The sequence below is a fragment of the Macaca mulatta genome, chromosome 5 (assembly GCF_049350105.2).
Source record: "Macaca mulatta isolate MMU2019108-1 chromosome 5, T2T-MMU8v2.0, whole genome shotgun sequence".
Lineage (NCBI taxonomy): Eukaryota > Metazoa > Chordata > Mammalia > Primates > Cercopithecidae > Macaca > Macaca mulatta.
Window position 1 is genome coordinate 46,917,433 of NC_133410.1, and position 16,307 is coordinate 46,933,739.

General features: G+C 36.5%; 1 protein-coding gene across 2 annotated transcripts; it reads right to left on the reverse strand.

Moving 5' to 3' along the window:
• Positions 1 to 1,728: 1,728 nt before the first annotated feature.
• Positions 1,729 to 14,560, reverse strand: COMMD8 (COMM domain containing 8). 2 transcript variants are annotated; one of them, XM_015138318.3, is made up of 5 exons: positions 14,445 to 14,560; positions 10,990 to 11,145; positions 7,410 to 7,556; positions 3,912 to 4,067; positions 1,729 to 2,522 (listed from the first exon to the last, which is right to left on the reverse strand). In XM_015138318.3, the coding sequence occupies exons 1-5, from the start codon at positions 14,508 to 14,510 to the stop codon at positions 2,502 to 2,504; spliced, it is 546 nt and encodes a 181-aa protein (XP_014993804.1). In that variant the 5' UTR covers positions 14,511 to 14,560; the 3' UTR covers positions 1,729 to 2,501.
• Between the last annotated feature and the right edge of the window lie 1,747 nt (positions 14,561 to 16,307).

Below are 16,307 nucleotides of genomic sequence, written 5' to 3' on the forward strand. Positions count from 1 at the left end.
CCACCTGTACCCTCAAAAATTATTCAAATAAAAAAAATTTTTAAGTTCAGGAGTATCTTGAAAAAATAAACCTATCATATCATCCAGTCATTTCATTTTAAAGTACTTGCTAAAAAAAAAATAAAAGCATATGTTCATTCAAAGATGTATGCAAGAAAGTTCATAGCATTCTATGTATTCTAATGAATAAAACTTGAACCAACCAAAATATCCATTAACAGGTGAATAAATTGTGGCAGAACTCTACAACATAATACTTCTGAACAATAAAAAGAAATGAGCTACTGATACATGCAACATGAATGAAACTCAAGATAATGCTGAAAGAAGCCAGATATTTTTTTTAAAAATAGTACATACTATATGATACCTTTATACTAAACTTTCAAAAATGCAACAATCTGTAGTGACAGGAAGCAGATCAGTGGTTACCTGTGGGAAATGGAAGGGGCAGGGACTACAGAGGACGAAGAGGAAACCTTCAGGAGTGTTCAAATGTTCATTATCCTAATTTGTGGTGATGCGTTCATGGATGTAAATATGTGTATGTCAAAATATCACATTGCACACTTTAATATGTATACTATTTAGTATACTGATCCAATTTCGATAAAGCTGCTGAATATGCTAATAGAGTGTTACCAAGTGGTGAGAGAGTGACTAACTACACAGCAAGATGTTTTCCTTCTAAAGTTGAAATTTAGAAGAGACTTCACGATGGGTGCTATTCAAAGTGCTGTTCTACAAACCATCATTGGCCCGTAATAACAAATAACTTGCACAAGAAGGTAAATTACCTACCACACTAAGCACAGTTTCCTTCAGCTGATAATTTTTTTAAAACCAAAATTTCTTGATGAAGAAAGCAGTATACTGACACACTTTCTGGCCCAAGCTCCATATTGAATCACTGACCTGTAACAAACAGTTCACAGACAAGCACTTCTCTGCAGACACATTTTTGAGTAGCACTGTTTAGACCACACTCAGAAAACTCTCTGCTATTGTGAATAGTGCTGCAATAAACATACGTGTGCATGTGTCTTTATAGCAGCATAATTTATAATCCTTTGGGTATATACCCAGTAATGGGATGGCTGGGTCATATGGTACATCTAGTTCTAGATCCTTGAGGAATCGCCATACTATTTTCCATAATGGTTGAGCATGTTCTCACTCATAGGTGGGAACTGAACAATGAGATCACTTGGACTCAGGAAGGGGAACATCACACACCGGGGCCTATCATGGGGAGGGGGCGGGGGGGGAGGGATTGCATTGGGAGTTATACCTGATGTAAATGACGAGTTGATGGGTGCAGCACACCAACATGGCACAAGTATACATATGTAACAAACCTGCACGTTATGCACATGTACCCTACAACTTAAAGTATAATAATAATAAATAAATTTAAAAAAAAAAAAAAAAGAAAACTCTCTAAGCCTATCCTCACCTGTATGATGAGAATAGTAATAATTGCTCTGGATGCCTCAAAGAATAGTATGATGCTCTAATGAGCCATATGGCTTGCAAATAGCAAGCACCTATTAATTACGTATTATTGAGTTATGTATAATTACGTATAACTACTGAGTTATTTGGAGTCATTTAAAATAAATATATAAAAATAAAACAAGACACTTTTCATTTGCTCAGAATGCTTGTTGTTCAAGTTAACTGAGGTTACAAATGGTTTGTTTTTCCAATGAATTTAACATTCAAAAGTATTCAATATTGAGTTTATTAACAAAAGTGGACCTGTACATAGTCTTATCTCATATTTGAATAATACACACACTGCACAATGGCAACTATTTTTTATCAGAGCAACGTTTCCCAAACATAGAAGTGCAGAAGTAAAACTGTTATTTTCATTTTTCTGTATTCTTTAGTTTCTAGAATTCATAAACTCAAAATTGTTCACATAAGTTTAGAGTATTTGTTCTTGTTTATCTCTGACAAAGAGGTGTTCTCTAAGAAATTTTATATTTTATAATCTTTCCTCTGAAATATGAGAAAGACATGGAATCTCCTGAGTTATATATGCAGCTTATACATTCTTTGAAAAACTTTTAAAAAATATCACAAAGTAATTATATACCCATAATATATGTTGCTATTCACATAATTCTTTAAGCAATATTCAAGTATATTTGTGCTTTACATTTTTACATTACTTTAGAACCTATTTTTAGCTTTCAATAAAACTGTGTATCTCTAAAGATTTCTCAAGTATTTAATAAATGAGGCAAAACAATCATGAAAATATAAACTGCTACTATAGATTTTTCATCTTTCATTTTATGCATTTCCTCTCAACCATGTAATTTCCTGTTAAGGAATGTGGATACATTTTTATCTTTATAATATCAACATTGCTGCTTTCTCAGCCTGTTGCAACAGTCAAGACATCACAGCGTTTCTGAACACACAGTATTCACTCTGCCATATAAGTTGGAGCAATAAAATCTGATAGCACTGGTATTCATCATTGCCAGTTATTTCAACTGCAGGACCACCTTAAAACACAAATTGAACAGAAAATATCAGGTTATACAAGACTGATGCTGATATATTCCATATTAAATGCTTTGAAGTCTCTGAAAAAGAGCATGGAGAACTCATAACAAGGAAGTACAATACACAGTAACTGATGACATATGCCTGCCAGAATCTACAGTTCAGAATCTGTTACCATTTATATCGGGCTCTACCACATGCACCCTTCACACATGTAGCCCCACTCAGCCATCCAGCCAAGCCCGAGCTGCTCGTTTGGTTAATAGGCATGTGGACCAGTGATCAAAGCACTACAATGTTTGAGCAAATGCAGAGTGTGGAGAGAAGCTGAAGTTTATGGGAGTTTTTAAAAAGCAGGATCAAGAAGATAAATAGTGGGGCAGTAGAGGTTGTAAGAATTACTGAGACTTAATCACTGAGATGAGATCACTAAAGAAAACGCTGAGCAATAACAAAGAAACATACGTATACAAAGATAATTATTTTTACTCCTCCTCACAACAGTTTCCACTGTTTAAATATTATTTTTCTCATTTATTAAACATTAGGAGCAGTTACTGTTATTTAGCCACTCCACTGTAAATGTGAAGTTTTTCGACATTCATTAGTTCTGCCTTGCCTCTATCTGATTTTGTCATAATAACTACAGGCCATATTTTGTCTTCCATAGAGGATCATAAAAGCAATTTTCTATTATTAGTCCAGTTAATAAAGCCACTTTTTCTTCAGGATCGTAATTTTTTTTAATCATAAAAACTCTTCAGAATCAATTAATTTTATTATTCTAAGGTAAAAATTTAATTTTTATCATTAATGAGGGTTGAAGCAAAAGAAATTCAGCTGTTAGAATAGCACTATTATTCTTTCAAAAATTACTTAATACATTTCAAAACTAAGTAATTGAACATTACAAGTTGTAATCAATATCTAAAACTAGAGCTCAGAACACACTAACAAAGTATTTTCTGTGCTTAACATAAAACATCAGGAGAAAAAAACACTAAAAGTGAACTATGAGTCTAGGAGCATCAATCAAAACTTAAAACGTTTGGCCGGATGCAGTGGCCCTTGCCTGTAATCCCAGCACTTTGGGAGGCCAAGGCGGGTAGATCACTTGAGGTCAAGAGTTTGAGACTAGCCTGGCCAACATGGTGAAACCCCATCTCTACTAAAAATACAAAAATCAGTCAGCCGTGGTGGTGGGCATCTGTAATCCCAGCTAGTCTGGAGGCTCAGGCACGAGAATCGCTTGAACTCAGGAGGCAGAGGTTGCAGTGAGCCGAGATCACGCCACTGCCTTCCAGCCTGGGTGACACAGCAAGATTCCAACTCAAAAAAACCCAAAAGCCTTAAACATTCAAATCATATGACAAAATTATAGCAAATACCTTATTTGCTGCTTCCAAGGAATGTATTAGATTCTGCAGCTCCTCTCTACTCATTTCAATAGAATATGGTTTTACTTCACCATTTTCTTTTACATCTAGATGCAGGCTTAACAGTGGCATTCGTAATGCAGCAATCTTGTCACTGGAAAGTGCAAGCTGTTTAAAATCAGAAAAATAGTAATTAATAAATAGTAAAAAGAACCATATTGAATATGCATCAGAGTTTAGTTAGCAGTACATTTTTTAAAAGTACTATTTGCTGTTGAGTATAGAGAAAAGTGAAAGAAACAAATTAAATCCATGCTAAAGCATATTTGAAGAATAGAGAGAGAAAGGAGAGTGAATAAAGGAGAGGAAATGGGTAGGAAAGTAAGATAACCAGTCAGCAATCTTGTGGCAGAAGCAGGTATGTAGATCAGAGTCATGCCTGGGAAGTAATGAAAGGGTCTAATGTACAAGAAACATAGAGAATTCTTAAAGAAGATTAAAGGCAACAAGAAGATGAAAGCTCATGTACAAAGATAAGCGAGACCAAAAATACTGGTAAACTCTCAGAACTTAAGATGCTTGATTAATGGTCAGCTATCTATCTATCACAATATTGATAAATATGTTATCAAGATACCATCTTCAATTAGAGCCACTCAACAGAAACACTCCGTACACTTACCTTACTTCTTAATTTATTTCTCTGGAATATATCCTAGGGGAATTGGAAGAACCAAATATTTATAATACTAGTACTTTTTGAAACGAGCACTGTAGCTTCCTTGGCAGACAGCATAGGGAAACTCAATTTTCCTGGAATCTGAGCCAGAAAAATCCACAAAAACTGAATCTTTGTTTAGAATGCTACCACTTGCAAAAAAATTACTTATGCAATGATAAGGGACATCTTCCCTAATGACCTCAAAGGATCTCTCTTGTAGTACATACACTATAGAATCAAATCTTGACATATCTCCTCCATTCTCTCACCCAAAAACAGGACCTATAATATCTGAGATCTGGAAGTAGCAGTTTCAGGTTAACTATCTTATGCATAATTCTCCTCCTCAGTATTTCCAATAAATAGTTTTTCACCCTATGCTTAAATACCACCAATGATGATGCACGTGCTACCTCGAGAAGAGGTTACAATTATTTCCAGATATTCATACTTGTTAAAAAGTTCCTCCCTAGGTTGAATTGAAACCTATCTTATTGCAAATAATATACCTTAGTCCTTCACCTACTTTCTGGAGCCACAAAGCATTTATATATTCCCCCAACTATGACTTTTGGCCTTTTAAAGGTAAGTGTCATGTTTCTACTAGGTTTAATCTTTTCCAGGTACATGGTATCAGTGTTTCAAAGCAATTTCACACACTATGATTTTAAGTTCCTAGTCATTTTTTGCTAGCTGGAGTCCAATTTGCTTAAATATCTATTAAGTTTGGCAGCCAAAACTAAACAGATATTACACTAAAAAGATGTTATCATTGGAAACATAAGGTACTAGCACTATCTCTTGCTTGAAGAACTGCAATTCTGCCGGGCACAGTGGCTCACACCTGTAATCCCAGCACTTTGGGAGGCTGAGGTGGGCGGATCACCTAAGGTCGGGAGTTCACGACCAGCCTGACCAACATGGCAAAACCCCATCTCTACTAAAAATACAAAATTAGCCAGACGTGGTGGCACATGCCTGTAATCCCAGCTACTCGGGAGGCTGGGGCAGGAGAATCGCTTGAACCTGGGAGGTGGGGTTGCAGTTAGCTGAGATCCTGCCATTGCACTCTAGCCTGGGCAACAAGAGTGAAACTCTTAACTCAAAAAAAAAAAAAAAAAGAACTGCATTTCTACCAACAAAATATGGGCCTGAATCAACACGAATGAAGCTATACTTTGATAAACCAAAATAAACATTTCTCATATATGCTACCATTAACATCTCTCTCTTATCCTTTATTATTTTTTTCTGAGACAAAGTCACGCTCTGGTGGTCAGGCTGGAGTGAAGTGGCAGGATGATTTTAGTTCACTGCAAGTTCCACCTCCTAGGTTCAAGCAATTCTCGTGCCTCAGCCTCCCAAGTAGCTGGGACTACAAGCACATACCAAAACACCCAGCTAATACTCGTATTTTTTCAGTAGAGTTGCAGTTTTGCCATGTTGGCCAGGCCAGTCTCGAACTCCTGGCCTCAAGTGATCCACCCACCTTAGCCTCCCAAAGTGCTGGGATTACAGGCATGAGCCACTGCACCTGGCCTCCTTTATCTTTTATATTTATAAAAATATGAAATCTGAAATTGAAACTAAATGTATAAAATTTAAATATTTAAATTAAACATCCTCTGTTTAGGTTGCCTATTTGATTCATTTGGTCATTGATGTAATTAGCTGTGACATAATTTTAAATTTTGTGTCACATTATACACGTGTTATAGCTCTAGTTTTATATCACCTTCAGATATGATAAGCATAATATTCATAAAAATGTTGAAAATGACCGGGCCAAGACCAGAGCCACACAGACTTCTTAACTAATACACATTCATCTGTCTTTGCTTAGTTCTTTATCTGATTATGAACCCACCTATTATCTTCCCACATTTTTCTTTACTTAATCCATATATACAATGTAAGGCACTTTATCCAGGGTCATGCTAAAATCAAGAAACAAAATTATTTGTTTCCTCTTCATCTACTGGTCTAGGTATCTTATAAGGACAAAAAGTGGGTCTGAGATTGTTCTTTATGAACTCTACTGATAGTGACTCTCCAAAATGTATTAAAAACTGATGTTTTAATAGTATCTTACAGGTTTTCCTCCTAGAGGTAGAATCACATTTACCAGTCTTAAGAAAGCTATGAAGTCTAGAAAGTTGTGGTCAAAAATATATGTTGACCAGGTGGGATGGCTCATGCCTGTAAAACCAGCACTTTGCGGGGCTGAGGCTGGCAGCTCACTCACTTGAGGCCAGGATTTGAGACCAGCCTAGCCAAAATGGCAAAACCCCAAATCTCCACCAAAGATACAAAAATTAGCTGGGTGTGGTGGCACGTGCCTATAGACCCAGCTACTCAGGAGGCTGGGGCAGAAGAATTGCTTGAACCCAGGAGGCAGAAGTTGCAGCGAGCTGAGATTGCACCACTGCACTCCAGCCTAGATGACAGAGCACGACTCTCTCTCAAAAAATAAATTTTATATATATATGTATGTATGTATGTATGTATCTATATGTTGACTATATGCTGTCCCATCACTTATGACATTTAATGATTTACAGATCTAACTAAATTTATTATCAATGTAATGTTATTACACGTGGCTTAGATGTTTGTAGTGTACTTATGCCCAAGTTAATGTAAGGTGTAATTTAAACTATCTTTGATATTTCTTTGGGATAATACATTCCCAAAATAACAAATTTTAGATACATGATATTATAAAGATATTTGTCTATATCCATAAAATGAAATTAAAAATACACGTACTCATAGACTCTTACCTTTACCTGCCAATCAAAATCCTGCAGCTGTGCAGAGGAAATAGCAACTATTTCTCTTGACAGAGCCTGTTTGATTTCATCTTTCCTACTTTTCACACATTTCATGATAGTTTCTTGATGAAATGAATTCAACTGATTCAACTGCTGAAATATCTATAAAAATAAAAACAGACAAAAGGGGCTTTCTGTTTAAAACGTAAAAACACAATTCCACTCTCCTTTTGCACACTTTTAAAGCAACAGTAAAAGAAAAAAAGAAATACTTCTGTAACTATAAAAAAGACTAAGATGAGAGTGAGTAACCAGAAAATAAGTTTTAACAAATTTCTGCAAAATAGAGAGTAAAGAAAAAGGACTGATGGAAGCAGCAGCGTGGAAATGAATACACATGGAAAACACCAAAGCTGATACAGCCACGCAGGATGAGTATCTCAAATCCCAAAACGGGAAAAGTTCTGTGAACTGACAGGATGCTCAAAGGAAGTGCTCATTTGAATAGTTGAGATTTCAGATTTCAGATTTTTTTTAGCAGGGATGCTGCACTGGTGAGTATAATGCAAATATTGCAAAGTCAAAAAAATCTGAAATCCAAAACAGTTCTGGTCCCAAGCATTTCAAACAAAGGATACTCAACTTGTATTAATATATCAGACAATGTAGCCCTTAAGGCAAGAAGTGTTACAAGAAATACAGAAGGACAGTAAAAGGGCAATGCAACAGAAGGACACAACAATCATAAATTCCTGAGTACCTAACACCATAGCTTCAAAACTTGGCAGCACTAAAAGAATAAATCCACATTCACAATTAGAGGTATTAATACAACTCTCAATAGCTGACACAAAGAAGCAAAAAAAATCAATGAGGATATAGAAGAATTGAAAAAATGTATTCTACCTAACCTTAGCAATATATACAATACTATACCTGACAACTGTAGAGTACACATTATTTTCAAATGTATATGGAACATTCACCATAATGTACCATATTCTGAGCCATTTGGCAAACCACATCAGATCTCAAAGAACTTAAATAATACTGTTTATATTTTTATTACTGGGTAATGAAGTCATGACTAACGAGAAAAGGTAACCAAAAAATTTCCGAATGTGTGAAAATTGAGTAGCACAACACTAAATAAATAAATAAAATTAATCTCACTTATTCTTCCTGTGAACAGGAAGAGGAAAAAAAAAATTCTTCCCAATTCATTCCATGAGGCCAGAATAAAACTTGACACCTTGACAAGAGGAAAAGAAAAAAAAAAAAAACACCTAGGCCAATATCACTCAAATATTGATATAAAAATCCTAAGCAAAATATTGGCAATCCAAATCAAGAGATATATAAAAAAGATAATACATCATGATCAAATGGAGTTTATTTTGGCAGTGCAGCCTTAGTTTAACATTCAAAAATCACATTAACAAAATGAAGAAACAATAACAAATTCAGGGAAAAGCATTTGATAAAATTCAGTATCCATTCATGGTAAAAATTCTCAGCAAAATTAGAATTGTAGGATGCTTCTTTAGTCTGACAATGGATATCTATAAAATCACAGAGCTAACATACTACATGGTGAAACAGTAAACACTTTCTCCCTAAAGTTAGGAATAGACATATATCTACTATGCCTGCTTTTTTAAAAGAAACACTGACTGCTGGTGTTAGCCAATGCACAAAGGTAAGAAAAATAAATGAAAGATGTTAAAGTTGAAAAAGAAAATTATTATATACAATCTCCCCCCAAAAAATCTATATACAATTGGATACAGTAAACAAATTTAGAAAGGCTGTGGGACACAAGGAATATAACAATCAACTGTTTGTACATACTAGCAAAAAACTACTAAAAATTAAAGATCAAAAACATCATTTACTCAGAAATAAAAAATATTTGCAAGAGCTCAACACTGAAAACTACAAAATACGAGAGAGAAACCAAAGCCCTCTAAATAAATAGAGAAACCAAAGCCCTCTAAATAAATAGAGGGCTGCCCATGTTCATAACTTTGGAAAGCTAAATGTTGTTGTCAATTCTCCCCACAAATGATCTAGTGATTCAGTGCAATCTCCATCAAAAATCCAGCAGGTTTGTAGGTTAAAACTGAAAAGTTGATTCTAGAGGGTTATCTGAAAATATAATAGCCAAGGCACTCCTGAAGAAGCATGACAATGAAGGTCTTCTATTACCAGATATTAAGACATAATTTAACTTAGCTTTAATTCTACAGTAATTAAAGCAGTGTAGCATTGGCAAATACACACAAGTAGACTAGTGGAATACATTAAAGAGTCAAGATACAGAGGCACAAATATATGGCCATTTGATTTACAATAAAGGCAGTACAGCAATATTGTGTGGCAAGGATGGTCATTTCAATAAGTGGTCAACTGGATATTCATGTAGAAAATTTTGAACTTGGCCTCCATTCCATACACAAATATTAATTCAAAATGCATCAGTGACATAATGTGAGAGCTAAAACAATCAAGCTTCTACAAGAACACATCCAAGAATCTTCATATCTTCGGCACAAATATTTCTGAAACAAAACACTAATAGTATTAGCCAGCAAAAGAAATATTGACAAAGTAGATTTGTTAAATTTCACAACTTGTTTCACCAAAAGACACCATTAAGAGAGTAAAAAGGCAAGCACATAATAGAAAATATTTAAAATACATATTTCTAACAATAAGCTCATATCCAGAATATCATCCAAATCAATGACAAACATAAATAACTTGATTTTCAGAAAAGTGAGCAACCTACACAAGGTCAAATGATTTTTGACAAAGATGCAAAAGTAATTCAGTGGAAGAAGGATATCCTACAACCATGCAATTTCACTTCAAGATATCTACCCCAGAAAAGCTGATGTGAGTGTGAACAAGAAGACATGTAAAGAATGTTTATAGCAGCATTACTTGTAATAATGAAAGAAGCAATGACTATTAGTAGGGAGATAAATAAATCTTATTTAATTTCTATCATCAAATACAAGGATTTAAAATACACTAGATCCACATTTATCAATGTAAAACACAATGCTGCATTTAAAACAATTTACAAGTGCAGACATATGTTACATTTTATTACAAGTTATACACTTACATACCCCAAATAATTCAATATACTCAAAGATTCAAACATACATACAATATATAATACAAAACATGAACACCACCTTCAAGAGTGGTGATCTCTAGGTGAAAGTGGGATATCCAGGTGTGGGATAGGGGAATTTTGGTAACCTCTGTAATGCTTTATTTCTGAAAGAAACACACACATTGCAAAACATTAACACCTGTTTAACTGGTAATGCGAATGTAGGTATCAGTTATATAACTTCTTGTTTTCTTCTGTATGCTTTAAATGTTTCACAATTAAAAGAGTAAAAACAACCAAAAACGAAACTGCAAAAACCTAGGATTTCCACAGATTTTTCCATTCACAATTATAAGGTATTTGTTGTTACTGATGATGGCCCTTGTATTATACACTGCTCTAAAAAAACTCAGAAGGAAACCTGGGCATTATTTATTGTTAAGTTATAGAAATGTGCAGAGAAGTTACCTCTTCATCAGATAAGTTTTTACCAACTACAGCTTTAAAAAATTTGGCAATATCTTCTAAAACGTGCATCCATTCTTCTGATTCCCAAACAGTGTGATAATCTTGGTACACAGGATAAGCTCGACCACAAATGCCATCAATTATTTTGTGAAGAAGCTAGCAAGACACAAATAAATGCACTTGTAAGTAAAATGATAAAACAAATTTATCTTCCTCTTAACAAACATTGGGAGATGTTCATGTTATCTGCAAGACCAGCTTAAGTTAAAATGTATAAACCACTTTTAAGATTATTCTAATTAAAAATTAGAACTCATAAAAATCCTAGACTTTCTATTATTATGTCGACCTTCAGAAACTAAAATAATTTTATAAAAATTACATAATGAAAAAACTAAAAGGAAGATACGTATAAAGGATATATTTATAGCAATGACCAAACAAAAGGATAGGACTTACATTAAAGTCTCTTACTGTAGGCCTATAACCTACATTTTGCTTTGCCTCCACTTTCACAACATACTTTTTTTTCTTTTGAGGGTCTCACTATGTTGCCCAGACTGGCCTTCAACTCCTGAACTCATGCAATTTTCCCATCTCAGCCTCCCAAGTAGCTAGGACTGCAGGCGAGCACCACCACACCCAGCTCAGCAGTTACTTTAGATGTATTCCCAGAAAGTCTTCAGTACTTTTTTCCTTTTTTCTACATTCCTTTCTATCCTATTAGTATCTTACTATCAGCAATGGAAAGCCTAACACATGTATAACTTAACATAGTGATTAAGACTATGGATTTTGGAATAAAACTATCCAGTTCAAATCCCAGTTGCAGTACTTTCAAGTTTTATTTAAATCTTCGAGTCTGTTTCCTCAAGTGTTAAATGAGGATATCATCTCTTCTCTTAATCTTGCTGTAAGGATTGAAGAAGAATACACGGAAATCACTTGACATCTTCCAGGCATGTACAAAGACATGCAGACATTGCTAACCCTCGTTACCATCCTTATTATTATTATCACTACTCCTCCTCCTCCAATTCATGCCTTCAACATCTATTAACTGAGATAACACAATGCCAGTACTATTCTAAGCACTTAACATATACTAAGGTTATCTTTCTCAAAGTTATTTGTATCTTACAAGAGTAGTATTTGAACCAAATAACTTGGAAATAATCATATTCCACCCTATTTTAACTAATAACTCCTTCCCTCTAACACCACACTTGCCAGAACACAAGCAACTGCTTCCAAATGGTGGCTAATATACTATACAAACTGATCTTTTATTTACCATAAATCAACATACTCAATTTTGAATTCATTCAAAATTCTCTACAGCTTATCCTATACCATCCCCATGCTAAAGCAAAACCCAGAACTCAAACTGAAAAATAAAAGCATTCTCTTTTTCGGAATATGTTTGTTATTCACTCACAAATATGTAATGCACACTTCATCCCAGTTACTAAATAAGGTCATGGAAATGACTTTATTTAATGGCAAAGAAACTATAATAGCTACTGTTATGGAGCCCTAACTAGGTACCATGCTCTGGACTGATCCTCATTACAACTCTGAAGTAACCATTGCTATTATTCCTAATTTACAAATGAGGAAACTGAGAATAAATAAGGCCCTACCATAACAGAGTTTTAGTCCATTCGAAAAAGGCAAACATACAAATGCATGTAATTTAGAATGATGGGGACATAATAAAAGTATATACAAGGTACAAAGGAGCACAGAGAGGAAGCAAGGAAAACTCCATCTTAAAAGGATGAGTAGTTGGCCAAGCAAACAGGAGAGAAGAAGTGCATTTCTAGATACAAGCAACGGCATATATACAGGAGGCAAACTGTAAAATCACACTGCTTGATTTATGGAATAGCAAGTTATTTTGGGGGGTGCCTAGGGGGTGACAGGAGACAAGGCTGGAGAGGTGGGTGGAGCCACATCAAAAAGGGCCTGTGTACAAAGCAAAAGAGCCTAGTGCTCAACCGGGAAGCAATCTATTCACACATTTGCATTATTTTTTCATATATTTGCTAACAGGTTGGAAGATGTAAGAAAAGAGAGAGGGTGAGCCCAGGTGCCTCAATTTTCAGTTAAGGAATTAAAGATTAAGGGGCTTAAATTGTTGAGGACACTCAAAATGGAGGCAGTAAAGAGGTAGAAGAGATGTGAAAAGGAGAGGCCATGGATGAAACCTAGAACGTCAGGTTGAGGGGCTGGGTGAAAGTGGTGGTGCCACAAACCAAAAATGAGGCTACGGGAGGAGTAGGTCCAGAGGGAAAGAAGAGCTCACGCAAGGGCATACTGAATTTGAGGTACCTGTGGCAGACGCCTGACACTCAGGGAAGAGACTTTGGTTTGGGGTTTTGGGGGTTTTGTTTTTTAACTGGCATTCTTGAACCATAGAGGAAGAAAATTTTGGCTGAACCTAGAGATTTAGGAGTCATCAACATATATGATAGTAAAGGTTATGCACCTTATCTAAATGGGTAGAATGAAGACAAGGAGAGCCAAAAGCCAATAAAAAACTCAGAATCGATAGATCTGAGCATAAGTTCCAGTTCTGCCACTTTCGGGATGGGCAATCTTGGGCAAGTTAGCCATAATTTCTGCTGACATTTCAGGTTCATCACTTGCAAAAACAGAGAAAATAATTAGGATGTTTTCTTTTTTCTTGACCCTGACAGGAGGTAAGTTCCTTTCTGTCTCCCCCACACTTTCTCCAGTGTAAACGGAACAGAGGAAATAGGAAGACCAAAATTGTGACTTATAAAAAAGATGCTCCACCAGGGGACAGGCTGTGCGTCTCACTCACCATTTTACCTCATCCCATCGGGACGCTCAATGTATGGTAGACTTCAGTGAAAAACTGGCTGAACAAACGAATGTGGTTGCTTTTCTCCAGATTCTCACAAGCCAGGTTGTTTCATAGACTGGAAGTCAATGGGTACATCACCTCTTGGGACGACCCTAACAAAAGTAACTCGCCCAGTTATTTCACTTCCTTCCAACTACCCTCAAGGGTGGAGGGGCAGGGTTCGCTTCGGTGTAGGTCACATAGTATTCCAGCACCTAGTACTGTGTCTGCTGCCTGGCAGGTAGGGAGCCTTTGGGAGGTATGTGTTGAATGAATGAAGAAAACGTATACGAAGCAGCAGCAAACACCGACTTGACGCCATAAGCTTTCAAAGCCCCGTCTGGTGCGGGCGCTTCTGCGCGCAAAGGCCCTGGAGCTGCACCTCTAGGCCGGGGGTGGCGCCCCAAGCTGCCCACCTAGGCTCCCCAGGGAAGGCGGGGACCAACCACCCGAAATCACGCCCCTTCCTCCTCCCTTTCCTAGGGAGCTTGCGAAGGTGTCTGGGTCGCACCCGGCCTGATCCGCACGCCGGGCCGTCCCGAAGCCCAGGCCCCGCGCCGCTTCCCCCAGTACCCTCCCTCACCTGCGGGCCCAGCTCGGCCGGCAGCTTCTGCAGCCGCCACAAGAGCGTCCCCTCTTCCGGCTCCATCCCTGCGCGAAGCTGGGGCCTGGGTCACGTGACAAGGCTGGCGCTTGTCTAAAGCTACGGTTCGCCCACGTGACTGTCTCCGGCGGAGAGGGGCGGGGTGTAGAACCAAGAAGTCCCTGTGCGCTTGCGCAGAAGCCGAACTACCGCTTTCCACGTAACCAGGGAGTCTGCAGTTTGCAGTGATGTGGCTAAGATACCCTTGTGCTATTACTTTAAAGGAACATTTACGTATCTTTCAACGCAGTTTGTACCTTTGTTCAGCGTTCTGTTGAACTTTCTCTGTACTCTTTAGAAAACCTTCGAATAAATGTAACCATCTTTTTGGGTGCCTGGGCATGGTCATTCTCCCAGAGTTTTAACGTAAGTCTCTACTAAAGTATCCTGATTTGCAAAGTAAATTAAGGTTTTGCCATGAGCAACGTTCTGTACATAGATCATCCTAGGGAGAAAGTACGATTTCCAGCCCCATTTGCAGAAAGCCAACATGATCAGAGAAGTCACTAGGGTTGTTGAATTTAGCAAATAAAAATACCAAATATCCGGTTCATGTGAAATTTCAGATAAGCAATAATATTTTGTTATAAGTATCCCCTAAATATTGTATTGGATATATTTATACTGAAAATTATTTGTCTATCTGAAATTCAAATTTAACTGGGTGTCCTGCATTTTATCTGGCAACCCTAGAAATCACTGACCTAAGCTAAGTAAGAGGCCCAGTCTGAAGTTAAACAGAATCAATCAGACTCTAGAGCCATGCTGTTAATGTTGAACTAAACTCAAAGTCCAAATATCCTTTCTGTTATTTCTTATTACTGCTGTTACTTTAATCAGGTGCTGAAGAATTCAATGGTAAAACGAGCATGTCCTGCAATAGCGGATAGTAACTAGTAGACCAGAAACAGGAATTACAATCTAATTTATAAATTTAATAATAAAAGTGGTGCAAAATGGTGAAGCAGAAGAGAAAGTATTCAATCTATGGGCTATGCAGAGAAAAACTACTCATTAGCAGCATTCTAGGTTTACCTCATACGTCCTTTCTCTGTGTGCCTCACGTCTCAAAAGTGAAGTCAATTTCTTTCTCCCATGAATTTTCATGGTATTTTAGCTGTCCCTCACTTATTTACCACTTTCTAGTTCTCAATGCAGATAGATGCACAACACTCATTCCCCTATCTGAAATGTAATTGTCTTAAGATACTTTGTGAATAGGAGCTCCCCAAGTAATAGTTAAAATGAGAAGTCTGGAAAACTACTTCATCTGAGTCTTTCTGTAAATCTAATGATGGGTAAGGTCTATTTTGAGAAAAAAAATTAAATTTTATGTATTATAATAATTGAGAGAAAAATACTTGCAAGCATCTACTATATGTCAAACACTTCATATATTTTTATCTTAGTAATTTCTACTACAGTCTTGTACGGTGGGTATTACAAATGAGGAAATAAATTTGAAATAATATATTTTGTAAGGTCACATAGATAGTAGTTACAAAATCACTGGTCTGAGGCCGGAAATGGTGGTCTCAGTCTGCATGCTTGACTATCCCTACTGAGGAACTGAGATGATATGGCTTACCTAAGGCCACGTAACAGATGACTAAATAAGGTAAAATGACACACCGGGCAGGGTCCAAGGTTTAGTCAGAGGAAACAGAATTAGGTCCTAACTCATCTTTCAAGCAGGACTGAGTACTAAGAAGAATTTGATCTTTTCTCTCGAATTTGGATGGGACAAAATTTAGGCTGTAACAAATATGGTCTCTAAAATAGTTAACAACTTTCAAGAGAGAT

Excerpts from the sequence above, each read along its gene's own strand:
- COMMD8 (XM_015138318.3), bottom strand. The coding sequence starts at position 14,510 with ATGGAGCCGGAAGAGGGGACGCTCTTGTGGCGGCTGCAGAAGCTGCCG. Across the intron at positions 7,557-10,989 it reads AAAACTTATCTGATGAAGAG|ATATTTCAGCAGTTGAATCA; the intron begins GTAACTTCTCTG and ends TTATTTTTATAG. Across the intron at positions 4,068-7,409 it reads TGCAGGATTTTGATTGGCAG|CTTGCACTTTCCAGTGACAA; the intron begins GTAAAGGTAAGA and ends GATTTTAAACAG.